This window comes from Pseudophryne corroboree, chromosome 1 (assembly GCF_028390025.1).
Source record: "Pseudophryne corroboree isolate aPseCor3 chromosome 1, aPseCor3.hap2, whole genome shotgun sequence".
NCBI lineage: Eukaryota > Metazoa > Chordata > Amphibia > Anura > Myobatrachidae > Pseudophryne > Pseudophryne corroboree.
In genome coordinates this window covers 437,165,477-437,182,257 of record NC_086444.1, presented here as the reverse complement: position 1 = coordinate 437,182,257, position 16,781 = coordinate 437,165,477, and the positions used below count along the sequence as shown (strand labels likewise).

General features: G+C 41.7%; 1 protein-coding gene across 1 annotated transcript in view; it reads right to left on the bottom strand.

The window, feature by feature from the left end:
- LOC134897660 (uncharacterized) overlaps positions 1–16,781 on the bottom strand; it is a 72,228-nt gene that overhangs the window by 39,546 nt on the left and 15,901 nt on the right. Inside the window, exons 2-3 of the mRNA XM_063914031.1 lie at positions 4,291–4,354; positions 1,976–2,002 (exon numbers count right to left, since the gene is read on the bottom strand). Of these exons, the coding sequence (XP_063770101.1) occupies positions 1,976–2,002; positions 4,291–4,333 (70 nt within the window). The 5' untranslated portion in view covers positions 4,334–4,354. The remainder of the gene's footprint in view (positions 1–1,975; positions 2,003–4,290; positions 4,355–16,781) is intronic.

Here is a 16,781-nt window from a genome sequence, read left to right as displayed (position 1 = left end):
TCCATTTCACAGGACAGGACCCCTTTATTATTACAGCACACAGAATAATGCCTCGTTATTTTTACAGCACCCCTGAAATTTTACAGCATACAAGACAGGGCCAGTGTACTTTTATTTTAACAACAGCACCCCTGTATTTTTACAGCATGCAGGATAGGGCCAGTGTACTTTTATTTTCACAGCACCCCTGAATTTTTACAGCATATAGGACAGTGCCAGCACCCCTGTATTTGAACAACAGCACCCCTGTAATTTTACAGTACACAAGACAGGCCAGTGTAATTTTATTTTAACAACAGCACCCCTGTATTTGGGCCAGTGTACTTTTATTTTAACAACAGCACCCCTGTATTTACAGTATATAGGATAGGTCCAGTGTACTTTTATTTTAACAACAACACCCCTGTATTTTTACAGCATACAGGACAGGGCCAGTGTACTTTTATTTTAACAACAGCACCCCTGATTTTTACAGCATACAGGACAGGGCCAGCCCCCCTCTATTTCAACAACACCCCTGTAATTTTACAATATACAAGACAGGGCCAGTGTAATTTTATTTTAACAACAGCACCCCTGTATTTTGGCCAGTGTACTTTTAGTTTAACAACAGCACCCCTGTATTTTTACAGCATACAGGACAGGGGCAGCACCCTTGTATTTGAACAATGCCCCTGTCATTTTACAGTATACAAGACAGGGCCAGTATTATTTTATTTTAACAACTGCACCCCTGTATTTGGTCCAGTGTACTTTTATTTTAACAACAGCACCCCTGTGTTTACAGCATACAGGACAGGGCCAGTGTACTTTTATTTGAACAATAGCCCACTGTGTTTTTACAGCATACAGGACAGGGCCAGTGTACTTTGATTTTAACAACACCCCTGTAATTTTACAGTATACAAGACAGGGCCGGTGTACATTTATTTTCACTGCACCCCTGAATTTTTACAACATACAAGACAGGGCCAGTATACTTTTATTTTAAAAAACACCACTGTCATTTTACAGTATACTACACAGGACCAGTGTACTTTTATTTTAACAACAGCACCCCTGTAGTTACAGCATACAGGACAGGGCCAGTGTAATTTTATTTTAACAACAGCATCCCTGTATTTGGGGCAGTGTACTTTTATTTTAACAATATCATCCCTGTATTTACAGCATACAGGACAGGACCAGTGTACTTTTATTTTAACAATAGCCCCCCTGTATTTTTACAACATACAGGACAGGGCTAGTGTACTTTTATTTAACAACACCCCTGTATTTGTACAGTATACAAGACAGGGCCATTGTACATTTATTTTTACTGTGCCCCTGAATTTTTACAGCATAAAAGACAGGGCCAGTATAGATTTATTTTCACTGCACCCCTGAATTTTTACAGCATACAACACAGGGACAGTGTACTTTTTTTTTCACTGCACCCCTGAATTTTTACAGCATACAACACAGGGCCATCACCCCTGTATGGTCACAGCATACTGGAGGACAGTGCCCCTACCCCCTGTACAACACAGTGACAGCCAAGACAGCAACACCCATGTACAGCTGCAGCACCCCTAACAGGACATGAAACAACAGTGACAGGCATGACAGCACCCCTAACATTACAGGAACACCACAGTAACAGGAAAGCACCCCTAGAGAGCCCACACTGATCCCACCTGACGCCACCACCCTCAGAGAGAGACAGAGGTCTGTCTCCCTCACTCTCCAAGTCTGGAGTAAAAATAGTGGCGACACGCGGCTCTATATATAGAATCCAAAACCAGCGACAATCTGATAGCGGGATGATGGTGTTTTGCCTCATTCTGGGGTCCAAGTCTAGCCGGAAGTCCCGAGCAGGACTCGGTTCCCGGATTGAATCGTGAACTTCGGGAGAAGGGGGGGGGGGGTTTGGTTCTCTGAGAACTGAACCCGCTCATCTCTAGTTATAAGGAAAACAATGTAGAGTAGTACTTACTTGTCAAATTTGAGGCATGGAGACTGGCTGAAACAGACAAAATAAAGAACAATTTGTTTTTCTTGTAAAATTTGCTATGTCATTCTAGAATCAACAAAAATATATTAATTGCAATGAACATTGATGAATTGCTCTTTAAAACCACAGATATAAGTAAGCAAAGTTTGCTAGTAAAATGGAACAAGTTAAATATATTGTACAGGTTTTTCTACAAAATATGTAGTTACAGTGTGTATAGTGTTTTGTGACATTAGGGATCTAATTTTTTTCAAGGGCACAAGTTTTTATGTGTAAGATATGGACCAAACTGGCAGTGTCTGCTGAGTGGGCACACATTTTCACCTAATAGGAGGATTAGAATTTTAGTTCTTTACTGAATTAAAAAAAAAATAGATTTGAGTTGCCAAATTGATATCATTGTGTAGACATAGAGCGGCTTTATTATTCACACAAAGCATTCATTCTCCAGCTGGTCTGAGGTGATGGAAACCCAACTTTTCCCCTGTAAAAAGAGACAATGGGGTAGATGTATTAACCTGTGCCTAACTATCGTTATTTGTGCTGTGGCACTTCACTGCATTATCGCAGTGATAAGCTGTCACTCTTCACCTGAATGTCCGAACGCACATCCAGGCGTTAGATCAGTTCTTTAAGTTAAAGCTGCGGTGATGCTGTCCTTCCGTCCACTTCACCATTTGGTGCTGCACTGCGCATGCGCCGCTAATTTCTTTGCCAGCAGCCACAGCGCATGTCTTCTTGCGCATGCGCAATTCACATGTATGGACTCCAGGCACCTGAGGCCAACATGGCAGCATGCCTGCGCCGTCTCTCCAGCTCCCAGTGAGCCATGCAGCATGATCCGGCACCATGGGCGTCATGGACAGTCAATAAAGTTTAAAGAAAAACACAACGAACAGCTACAGTGCTTCAGCGCCAGCACTGAGCTGCCGTAGTGACATGAGGCAAAAATCGCACGGCGAAGAGCCACCTCATGGATAATACATTAGGTAGGCTGCTCGGTCCTATGCACACAGTGTAGCATACGTTATTGTACAGTGCGCTGTGTGCATTCTTTAAATCCCAGCTGAGAGCCGCTTCTTACATTCAGGGGAAGTGGTAACAGCGGGATATAACGTACGCTATGTGCAAAAAGCACATATCGCGCATTCTTACATCTGCCTCAATATCTGATACTTATTACTTATTATTACTGAATGAACCACCCAGCAGTCAATCACTGATCCTCCACTCTGACAGATTGGAGTACCCACCAATCAAATATAAGGCATAATATCCAATTATCCAATATACTGGCACCATGATGGCTTCTTAACAACTTCCCCATCAGCCCACGCTACATATGGCTCCCTGAAGAAGTCCCACAATGCAGAAACGTATATTGTTGCTGGAGATTACCACGAACAATATAGTCACTTTATCAACCGAGAAGAGCAACCTTCACACAGTAATAGCACCTGGCTGCAGTCACCTGACTGACCCAAGGCACCTTCATTCCAACTCTAGAGAGAACACAGAAGCATCTACAGCACTGCACACTCTGCTCAACTATCACTAGAGCACTACTACAGTGACAAGCGACTAATGCTCTCAAGGCCGTATGGATCGATGATCACGGTCAGTCTACACTGAACTGCAGGAAGAAGCATCTCCATACAGGCTGACTACAGGCGGGATCGACACACCACAACGAGCTTTAACAAGCAACCCATGGAAGTACCTCCCGGTCACTGTACCAACACATCAGCAGCATTGCCCCAACACCAACAAAAATGACATCCAGACAGGTAAGTGGGACACCACCCTAGTTCTGTGCCACCTCATATATTGCTCATCACCACCAAGAGCCACAGGGCAATTATCTTGGATATAATCCTGCACAATCATTGGACTTTTGCGTGGACTTTCTTGTACACCACCATGCACCGGACGGTGCACGTATGCATTACTTGACTGTCCATGTACTCACTGTATTATACTACCATTTTTATATAACCTATATACTTTTGTGTTCAATTGTACACTGACCAGCATTGTGACTGGATTTTTGCAGTAAATAGGTAAGTACATACAGCCTGTTTTGATCTATCACCATCTACACATCACAAATCAAACACAATTGTCAGTTATAGCGATTGAGTGCACCACCATCTTTAGTATATTGTAATTATTGAGGTCATACTGTATGTACCATCAACACTATTACCATCACATACTGTACACATACTTTGTGCACAAGGGACCACTGTCTTATGTTAAGAATAATGCATATGTTTTTCATATCAATTTCTACTCACCAATTAGTACTGTAACATAGAGCAGCATGGTAGGAAGTGTCATTCTGTGCTGAAAGAGTCTGTGCTGAAAGAGAACAATTTTGTTTCACGTCAGTCATTGTTATACTGAGATAGTCTTTTGCAGAGTAAATGTTATGGTTCAAGATACACTCATCGGATGAGGTGATGGATTTCATACCCTCCAACATGGCACACCTAAAAACCGGTACAAATCAGGGAAAGGGGCGTGATCATGGGTAAAGGGGGCGTGTCCACGCCCTCTTTCCTATACTTTCAATGTAAATTTGGAGAGTCAAAAGTCGATACAAAGCCCATTTTGGAAGGTACATAAAAAAAAGGTACCGTACCTGCCAAAAAGGTACAGTTGGAGGGTATGGGATTCCTCTGACAGCACTATTCCCCCTTACCAGGCAGAGAGGCCTAATATAACACAATTTACCCTGAACACAGTGAATCACAGTTTCCTGTGTAGTAAATACCTTTTAATCAAGGAAAGTTTAGTCCATGAGCGAAGCAAAGTATGTAATCAACATAGCTATGTTTCTTGCACCACAATAGCAATTACAAACACATCTAGTTAACAGAAAAAAAAGGCAGAACAAAATAGGTTTTTATTTAACTGGAATTTCTTCAGTACTTGAGCTGTAGAAATAAGAAATGTTAACAGTGCCACATCGAAAACACATACACTACTATTCATATAGATCTTGCTGTCTTCCTGATGAATGTCTGTTACATAGATAAATACTGTAGATACAGTAAGAGCTGACAATTTATTCCATCCCCAATCTGACCTGTATTGAACCCTGCATTTGAAATCAACTCTCTGATTCTCTGCATTTCTTATCCAAAACATACTGTCAGGTGTACCATCCAAAAAGGATTTGCTGCAGAAGCTATATATGATGCCAGCGTTCAGAATACCGATAGCGGCATCCCAACAGCCACCAGAAAGTACCCTAACCCTCCCGTGCCCCCTACCCTTGTGGGTGCCCGACCCTAACATTCCCCAGTGGTGCCTAAATCTAACCCTCCTTTCCCCGTTGCCTAAACCTAACCCTCCCCTCTTGGTGCCTAACCCTAACTTCCCCTTGTAAGTGCCTAAGCACTTACAAGGTCCCGCTAAAAGAACGTTCGGGATTCCAGGCTCTGTCAGGATTTTGATGCTGGCATTATGCCATCGTTCGGATTCCAACATCAGTATTTTGAGCTCCGGGATCCCGTCCGGCGGTATTTTAACTACACCCCATATATAATACCCAGATGTACTATAGGCGGGTCCATCTGCCAGTGAAACTATTGTTCTTTTACAATTTAAGGCCCAACCAGTGGCATAGCAATAGCCCCCACAGACCCCACAGTGGCTTGGAGGTGCTGAGTGCTTGAGGAGATACTTGTCTGCAGTCCCATCATGCCTGCCCCCACTGCACCTGCATTTTTAATGGGGGCATTGTGACAGGACCACAGACCCACTGCGGTGGCTGGAGGAGGATCCCCTGACAAAGAGCAGAATACCTGAGAACAAGCAGAACATTTTCAATGGGGGCATGCACAAATCACCTGACAGCTGGAGATAGCTGCACGCCATTAGTGTGATCTAGCCCAGCTGGATACACCAGAACCACCGCAGAGTGGAAGGGTAAGCACTGTCCACATGAGTGTCACGCCGGGGGAACAAGTAATCACTTAACTTCCCAGCATTGCATCCCTTGACCAGTGTGAGCTGGTATCACACAAAATTATCTGAGCGAAGCTGCTACACATTAATGAAGTGTGTTGACAATTCTCAATAAGGGACTTTGATTCTTTTAAAGAGTGTGAACTATGCAGTCCTACTAACTCTTATAATCAACACTAACACTGCTACTAAAAATTCCCTGGAGGGAGAAAACAGATTTTTTTAACCACTAAGACTGTATTTAAAGACTGTGCTTCGCTTTAATCAATTACTAACCTATCGGCATGCATGCAAATTACTAATTGACCAAAAAGTCTAACTGGCCAGAGCGGATATATATTTTATTTTATCTAGGAAAACTATTTATTGTGATTTCCATTGTGATGTTTTTTTGGTAATGTTTATTCAGTCTGTTGTTTTTAAGGAATAAAGGATTTTTTTATTAAACCAGCAGCCTTCTAATTAACCAAAAAAATTGTAATTGTATGTGCGCTCACACTTGTAATGATATCTTTTAGGTGCAGTGTCTCCGTATTTGGGAGGATATCCAGATCCTCCTTGTGTGAGCAGCCACTTATTACTTGTATATTTTTATTCATAATTTATTAATCTCTAGTGCCCACTTTATATTATATTCTGTTTTTGTGGTAATAGGATACCCCCTGAGTTCTGATGTCATTGCTTAATCAGAGGCTTCCGATATAATCAATTCTAATATTTATATAATTTAGTAGGGAATGTATTACTCTATACATTACCAGTATTACTCTATACATTATTACATTAATACTGGACTGTCACCTAGAAATTAATCATGTGGCTTCTGTGTCATCACATGATTATTGGGCAGAAACCAAGGTTGTAGCATTGTGATATCAGGTCACACTTTGAATTATGTCAGACCACAACATAAATCTATATATTAGTATAATATCTATAAATTAGTGCACAGCTTTCTGATATTGTAAATGGAATGAATTAGAATAGACCCTTTGACCAATATCCTTCACTATATAATAATATAGAATAACTTAATTTAAAAGAATAGATAATGATTTTACCCAAATTTTGACATCACAGTTTTAAAGTGGAATGGGGCAATATATATCTTGCAAATGTCAGATGGCTTAGCTAGTTTTAAAAGGAAAGTGATCAAAGTTCCATCTGTATTCAGAGTCAGACCACACTATCCCGAAGTGTTCACTGGCAAAAACTGTTAACGTTGTCATCAGCAGGCTTTAGCAGTCCTGTCCATAGGGCAGTATATCCTACTGAACGTGTGCAGACCTCTGCATATGCTTGCCTCTAAATTGAGCGCAATTCCGCCAGCATGCCCAGGACATACTCCCAGAACACATCCTACATGTGAATGGCCCATTGCTACCCAGTAACACCCACTCATTTGCAAGTGGAGAAGTATTTGAGATCCACCTGACTCTTTATAACCCATAATTACCCTAACTTTCTTAGGCAGACATATGTGTAGACAGCTGAAATTTGCAGGATCCCTACACAAACAGAATTGCTTGCAGCTACTCTGAGTCAGACCCATAGGGTCGAATGTAATAGAGTGAGAGTTTCAAAAAGTGAGAGATTTAGTAAGATTTTGCAGGTTTTTTTTGAAAGTGTCAATCATTTACACAGCAAGATCAACCTGATTTTGCAGTGTAAATGATTGCCACTTTAAAAAAAAACTGAAAAACCTTACCAAATCTCTCACTTTCTGAAACTCTTACTCTATTACATTTGGCCCCTAGTCTCTGAATTCATACAGCAGGGCATCAAAACAAGGCCTGTATCCCACCACCTACCTGTAGATAACCAACTCTGACTTATTAATAAGTCTACAGGAAGCTACATTTTCCCAGAATTAATTTCATTGTGTTTTAGTGCAGTGGCCAGATGGAGGGCAGCTTATTGCCTGTCCCGGTTCTAGAAGGTCTAGTTGGGCTTTATTTAATTCACCTTTTTTTTCAGTTCTTTGCATGAATATTTGTGGCACAATGCTTTGAACTTTTTGTTATAAATGGGTTTTGTGGCCAAATCCATATTTTTGTTCCACTCCCTATTCAATTTTATAACTCATGTTCACGTGAATACTCATAGCACAGAAATGCACAATTATAATTTGTGTAAGACTGACCAGAAAGAGAAATCTTTGGAGAAATGCATGTGCATGTGGGACTAACATTCCCTGTTTGTTTTATCCAATATATAATCCTCTAAAACAACTGTCTCTGACTTGCACAGCCATTGGCAGAAGAAGGGAATGCCCCCTCATGCTGCCACAGTGAAAACTAGATGGAGGTACACACATTCCCTTCACCAATAAATGACAATATGCTGGTGACAAAAAACAACAAAAACTGGTATACTTTTAATTTGCCGCCTGTTGTGATCCCAGTGGTCAGGATACCGACGCCGTAATACTGACAGCTGGCAATGCCGACAGCCAGAATACCGGCGCTACAGGACTATTCCCACTCGTGGGTGTCCACGACACCCACAGAGTGGGAATAGAACCAGTGGCGAGCGCAGCCTGCAAGGGGACTCTTTGCACTCACTCCGCTGCCGGTATACTGGAGGCTGGGATGCCAATGTCGGTATATTGACGACCGGCATACTGGCTGCCGGTAAATCCTACTGAATCCACTCAACTGCCTATTGCCTTCAGGGCAGTGGGCCTATTATGTGTACAGCACATGACATTACCCAAGAGATGCTCAGGCCCTCTAATATGCATACTAAGCCAATTGTAGACTGGATGGTGGGCAGCCATGTTTGCAGTTGGCGTTCTGTATTGCCCTACTTGGGTTGTAGTTACAGGTAAAAGAGGTGGGTCCCCAGTCTATACACACCTCTGGGTTTTCAGCTGTTCCATGTGAGGCTGAGGTCCCCTACTGTTGTTATTGGTGTTATTATGGGGCATATGCAATTGCGGTCGAATTCCCGAAATTGTCGAAAAACTGGACTTTTTCGCCAAAAAAAAAAAAAAATTCGACAATGCAATTCAGTACTTTCCGTCAAAAAAACGGACTTTCAAAATTCGACTTTTTGAAATTCGACATTTGTCAAATTCGACATTTTTGCAATGGTACAAATGCGGCAATTCGACAAAAGTATATTCAATTGAAGTTTGGAAATTCGACAACAGTGCTTTTAGACAGTAAATTCGTCATTTTCAATCCGCCACACTTTGGTGGGTGAATCTAATAAAAAAAAATTAAAACATGTTTTTTTTGGTGTTTTTTTTTTATTGGTAATAGCATATCTATTTATATTAGAAGGGATTAGGTACTTGGTTTGTCTTTTTGGGAGGCACAAGTATTATTTATATATTTAAATTTTTTTTTTTTTTTTATAGATGGAATGGTAAAATCCCGGAAAAAAAATGGCGTGGGGTCCCCCCTCCAAAGCATAACCAGCCTCGGGCTCTTCGAGCCGGTCCTGGTTCTAAAAATCCGGGGGAAAAATGGACAGGGGATCCCCCGTATTTTTAAAACCAGCACCGGGCTCTGCGCCTGGTGCTGGTGCAAAAAATACGGGGGACAAAAAGAGTAGGGGTCCCCCGTATTTTTTACACCAGCATCGGGCTCCACTAGCTGGACAGATAATGCCACAGCCGGGGGTCACTTTTATACAGCGCCCTGTGGCCGTGGCATTAAAATATCCAACTAGTCACCCCTAGCCGGGGTACCCTGGGGGAGTGGGGACCCCTTCAATCATGGGGTCCCCCCTAGCCACCCAAGGGCAAGGGGTGAAGCCCGAGGCTGTCCCCCCCATCCAAGGGCTGCGGACGGGGGGGCTGATAGCCTTGAGAAAATGACAAGAATATTGTTTTTTCCTGTAGTACTACAAGTCCCAGCAAGCCTCCCCCGCAAGCTGGTACTTGGAGAACCACAAGTACCAGCATGCGGGAGAAAAACGGGCCCGCTGGTACCTGTAGTACTACTGAAAATAAATACCCAAATAAAAACAGGAGACACACACCTTGAGAGTAAAACTTTATTGCACACCTGCCGACACACACATACTTACCTATGTTGACCCGCCGACTGCCACGTCTCCTGATCCGACGATCCGGGGTACCTGTGAATAAAATTATACTCACCTCAATCCAGTGTCCAGATATAAATCCTCGTACTTGGCAAAAAAAATAAACGAACACCCGACCAAGCTGGACTGAAAGGGGTCCCATGTTTACACATGGGACCCCTTTCCCCGAATGCAGAGATCCCCCCGTGACTGCTGTCACAGAAAGGTCTCTTAAGCCAATCAGCGAGCGCAACGTCCTGGCACTCTGCTGATTGGCTGCACGTCTGAGCTGTCAGACAGCGCATCGCAAAGCCTCTCCATTATACTCAATGGTGGGAACTTTGCGGGTAGCGGTGAGGTCACCCGCGGTCAGCGGCTGACCGCGGGTAACCCCACCACTGACGGCAAAGTTCCCACCATTGAAAGTAATGGAGGGAGCTGTGCGATGCGCTGTCTGAGCTCACACGCGCATACAGCCAATCAGGTGAGTGCAACGAAGTAGCGCTTCCTGATTGGCTGAAGGGACCTCTGTGACAGGAGTCACGTGGGGTCCCGGTATTCGGGGAAAGGGGTCCCATGTGTAAACATGGGACCCTTTCAGTCCGCTGGTCCGGGTGTTCGTTTATTTTTTTTGCCAAGTACGAGGATTTATATCTGGACACTGGATTGAGGTGAGTATAATTTTATTCACAGGTACCCCGGATCGTCGGATCAGGAGACGTGGCAGTCGGCGGGTCAACATAGGTAAGTATGTGTGTGTCGGCAGGTGTGCAATAAAGTTTTACTCTCAAGGTGTGTGTCTCCTGTTTTTATTTGGGTATTTTTCCCCCAGTAGTACTACAGGTACCAGCAGGCCCGTTTTTTCTCCCGCATGCTGGTACTTGTGGTTCTCCAAGTACCAGCTTGCGGGGGAGGCTTGCTGGGACTTGTAGTACTACAGGAAAAAACAATATTCTTGTCATTTTCTCAAGGCTATCAGCCCCCCATCCGCTGCCCTTGGATGGGGGGACAGCCTCGGGCTTCACCCCTGGCCCTTGGGTGGCTGGGGGGGGACCCCTTGATTGAAGGGGTCCCCACTCCCCCAGGGTACCCCGGCCAGGGGTGACTAGTTGTATATTTAATGCCACGGCCGCAGGGCGCTGTATAAAAGTGACCCCCGGCTGTGGCATTATCTGTCCAGCTAGTGGAGCCCAATGCTGGTGTAAAAAATACGGGGGACCCCTACTCTTTTTGTCCCCCGTATTTTTTGCACCAGCACCAGGCGCAGAGCCCGGTGCTGGTTTTAAAAATTACGGGGGATCCCCTGTCCATTTTCCCCCCCGGATTTTTAGAACCAGGACCAGCTCGAAGAGCCCGAGGCTGGTTATGCTTTGGAGGGGGGACCCCACGCCATTTTTTTCGTGTTTTTTCCCGTTTTTTAAAAATTGGAACAAAATCAGTCAAATCGGCCGTTTTTCGTCAGCGGGACTGTCGAATCCGTTTTTTATTGAATATGGTCAATTTCGGCACCCACTCACCGAAATTAGACGGTCGAATTGTGTCGAATTAAAAAACGGCCGAAAAATTGCCGCGATTCGCCGCTAATTGCATATACCCCTATGTCTTCTTGACACTTTGCTGTCAGTCTGAGACTTCAGATGAGTTATGTTTGTGGTTTGTTTCTGAAGAAGAGTTATAGATGTATCATCCTCTATTGCTAGTGACCATTTTGTAAGGTTTTGGTGAGGGCCTTAAAAAGGTGGCTAGGTAAAATGAGGTCTGGTCCTTGCAATGCTTCTGGCAGTCAGGTAGTGATAGTAAGAGTAAGAGTAGCACTGGCACAAGTACACTGTGTCAAAAATGCAGTGCCTTCATAGTTTGCTTCCTGGGAGGGGATTATCAAAGGAAAATATGTAGACATGTTTGCTATACTGACAGGACTAAGAAGGCATTAGCCAAAGATAAGAGCGAAGGTGGATTTGGTTGTATGTGTTTTTGGAATTTTACTATATCTGTACTATATGTACTATATACATGCTGTGGAACAAATTGAGAAAAAGAGTAGAGCTTTCAAAGCATTTAAGTCTGACGGGAAGGCGGAATCAATCCAGTTCTACAGGGAATGTAACAAAAAATGCAAAAAAGAAATAAGAGCAGCCAAAATAGAAAACGAAAAACAAATTGCAAAGGGGAGCAAAACAAACCCCAAAAAGTTCTTTAAGTATATAAACGGTAAAAGACTAAAAAAGGAGAATATTGGGCCACTAAAGGGCGATCTGCATATCTTGATGATAGGGAAAAAGCAGATTTATTGTATAAATTCTTTTCATCAGTATTCACGAGAGAGGACCGGTTGACGGTAGAAGTGAACAACATAAGCGATAATAGCAACCCATTGCTGAGTACTTGGTGAAATGAGGAAGTGGTCTGAGAGAGACTAAGTAAAATTAAGATAAATAAATCTCCTGGGTCGGATGGACTACACCCCAGGGTTCTTATGGAACTTAACTCAGAGCTATCGAGGCTCCTATATTTGATTTTCAGTGAGACAATTACATCAGGAATGATACCAAAGGACTGGCGTATAGGAGAAGTAGTCGCAATATTTAAAAAGCGAAATAATACTCATCACGGCAACTATAGACCAGTAAGTTTGACATATATAGTGGGTAAAATACTGGAAGGTATATTAAGGGATAGTATACTAGAGTACTTAGATACCACCAAGGTTATTAATAGACACCAACATAGTTTTGTGAAGGACAGGTCATGTCAAACTAACTTAATAAGCTTCTATGAGAAAGTGAGTGATAATATTGATCAGGGAAAAGTAGTGGATGTGATCTTTTTGGACTTTGCTAAGGACTTTGACACAGTGCCATATAAGAGACTAATTTTCAAAATGAGAGAGCTTGGGGTGGAAAACACTATTTGTACTTCGGTAAGTAATTGGCTGTACAATAGAAAACAGCGAGTGGTGATAAATGGGATGTTTTCTGAATGGGCCTCAGTGCTTAGTGGAATACCGCAGGGTTCAGTACTCGGGCCATTGCTGTTTAACATATTCATTAATGACCTGGGAGTGGGCCTAGAATGCACAGTGTCAATTTTCGCAGATGACACTAAACTGTGTCCAGTAATTAATTCAGACAAGGATGTTGAGTCTCTGCGGAATGATTGATCCAGACTCGAGGTCTGGGCAGACAAATGGAGAATTAGTTTCAATATAGAAAAATGTAAAGTTATGCACTTTGGAACTAAGAATAATCGGGCAGCCTATAAATTAAATGGGGAAAATGTAGGGACAATCGGAGTCGAAAAGGATTTGGTTGTGCTCATTGATAATAGACTTAGTAGCAGTACGCAATGTCAAAATGCAGCAACAAAAGCAAATAAGGTGCTAGCATGCATAAAACGGGGAATGGAGACAAGGGATGAGAGTGTAATTCTGCCCCTGCATAAATCATTGGTGTGGCTGCACCTGGAATATTGTGTACAGTTCTGTGCACCACACTATAAAGAAGATATCTTGGAACTCGAAAGGGTTCAAAGGTGAGCCACCAAACTGGTTAAGGGGTTAGACAGAGGCACATAATTATGAGGAAAGACTCACAAAGTTAGATATGTTTACACTGGAAAAGAGGAGGCTGAGAGGGGACATTATTAATATTTATAAATACATTAAGGGACAATACAAGGACTTATCAGATGATCTGTTTATCAAAAAAACGCTACACAAGGACACCCCCTGAGGTTAGAAGAAAAAAAATATTCATACACAACGGAGGACAGGGTTCTTCACAGTAAGAACAGTAAAGATCTGGAATTCCCTACCAGAGGAGGTAGTAATAGTGGACTCACTAAATAGGTTAAAAAAATGGATTAGATAAATTCCTAACTGACAGAAATATCCAAGGCTACAGCATCTAAGTGATATATAATTTTATAATACAGGTTCAGCTCGATGGACATCTTGTCTTTTTTTAACCACACCAACTATGTAACTATGTAACATAGGAAAGTTATCAAATAACTACATTAGATAATCAAAATGTTCTTGCCTGCTAGTGGCAATATGAGGAAGTTAGAGGTGGACGTAGGCTGCTATTGCCATTATGAATTTTGAATATAAGGACTTTGAGCTTTGGCTCAAGGACATGTAGCTAATAAGGGATATCCCAGATGCATATGCACTGTAGCAATTTCAGTGATAAGGGTGGCCTGACGTGCCTGGTCCATCAATGGTTTTGGTGATTTGCATATAACAATTGTCAATGTCCCAATAGGGTCAGTTTAATTTACACTCTTCTGCTTGTGATGTAGGGTACCCACCCATCCAAGTAGTGTGTTCTTGCTACATTATAAGCTATGGTCAGAACAGAAGACATGTTTAAGTGGTTGGCATGCTACCCCAAAAAGCAGGATTCAGAAATGTTTTTGCGTAGTTTCCATCAAGACTTTCACTGCCTTTTTGGAGCTTCAGGGGGTGACTCCAGGGTTGAACTGGTCCACAGAAAAATCTCTGGTGGGACACACTGCCTGATGGCCCCACCCCTTCCTCTAATGTCATGTTTCAGACAGTGCACTTAAATTATACATTGTTCATTTATTGCATAGTCAGTTGGATGGTAGAGGAGGAACATGGATGAACGGACCCTTTACTGTAGTACCCATGTTGTCTGCTGGCTATGTCTTATGTTTACTAGGTAAGGAAAGAGTCGCACAGACACCTATTTACATTTAATGTTTTTTGTGTGTAATGTATGTCCTTTCCCTTATATTCAATAGTATAGGTATATACCTTTTATCTATTGGGAGGTGCTCTAAGGAATAGCGTAAGTATAGAAACTCAAAAGAAGAAAGAAGATTCCCTGTAGTGGGCACACTCGGACTAGTATACTTTCTTAAAGTTACATATCTATTATGATAGATGACCACAGATTCTAAAATATAACTTTTAATATAATCTCTAAAACATGAGCGAAATATAGTGCATGTGAATTAAACTGTGAATAATTGTGAAAAAGTTACATAAAGTGAATTAAAAAGCTTAGCCACTGTGATTATGTATTTCTTCACTGTCTCCAGTATTTTAAACAGTGTTTCAGTATTTGTAACAATATTAGTTGCCAGGTGTCTTGCAATGATACATTTGTAACTGGGAGTGAACAGCTCCTACATGTAATTTAATAGTACCACCACTATTGTAATTTTAACTCCGTGTTTCCAGTGTGCGCATCACTGACTAAAATACACTGTATTATTTTATTAATGGTGGGCCATGATATAAAGTGCCTACTATGAGTATATATATTTGCTGCTTAGGGGAATGATGTCCCTGTGCTACTGTCCTAGATGATTAGCTATATGGTGACTTGTGTATATTGATTCTCTCCTTAAGCTGCCCTTATTACTGTCTAACAGAAAAAATTCATAAACAATTGGGGCTTATTCTCTTCACATATTATGTGTGTGTATCATTGATAGTACTCTTTTCTGTATGGCTGTGAGTCGTATTTATAATTCATATATCTACATCAATTGCACATGGTATATTGTGGAATTTTTATCGTGCATTCACCATACAGCCAATGTTTATTATCAATAATAGTTATTTCTTTGATATCGTAATAAAGATACTCAGTTCTACTTGACATCAATTGTACACGCATGTGGTATATTGTAGAATTTTTATCCAGCATTCACCATACAGCTAATATTTATCATTGATAGTAAGAACAATTATTTCTTTGATATCATAATAGAGGTGCTCATTTGACAATCACCCATATATATTATTCACGTATCAATCGTACACACATATGTAGTGTTTTGTTTCCTTATGTCACATTTATCATGCAGTATTTGTTCATAATAGGACAGTTGTTTATTCAGTGTTGTGTATAGCACATATATTTTCCTTATTTCTGATGACACATAATGCACTACATACAGGTGCATCCACAATGTAGCTGGGACCACAATATATCCCCTCAATGTTTTGCCGCTCATGCATTAGGTATTAGTTTTACGGGGCTGGCACACTGGGATCTTGTACTAAGAAACCCCAGTGCGGCAATACCCTCGGCTCCCTCACGCAGTGTGTATCAGTGGGAAGCCGCTGACCGCGGCGCTTCCGTGTGAGACCACCCGCGTGGCTAGGTGTACTGTATGGCGGCCGTCTCCCGTACGGTGTGCATACAGTAGGACCCGCGGCGGCAGCAACTACGATTAAAGGCACACATATTTAATTAATAGAACACCCTTGCTAGGTAGGCAACATAAATTGAGCAGTGGCTAGGCTAAGTATTAAAAAGGACACATAGTAAGTGCGTCCGATCCCCTAACGATCGTTTCGCATTTGCTTAGTCATAGGAAACCCGATTTCCGGGTTTGAGGAAACTATATCCCCTGTCTCAGTCCCTCATTCGTCAATCATTTTGATTGACAGGTCGAGTGACCTATCAGTATTTTTTAGACATAAAATGCAATATTCTGATTATATTTTAATTGCTAATTATAATATTGTATTTGCAGAGACATAATAGCCTCAGGAAAATTTCCTTTCCTCATGATGGTTAACATCTGTATTTTATGATGACCTGTCCACTATTAATTCATTATATAATTTTTAATATATTCATATTTTTATAGTAGTAAAAAAATTAAAAAATGAAAAATAAAATAATAATGAATTAGCCCATTGTCTGGATATCATAATTTCAATCAATGTAGATTATCCCATTTTGTAAGGAACCTTATTGTTAAAAGAACACAATATAACATAATTTATGCTCCT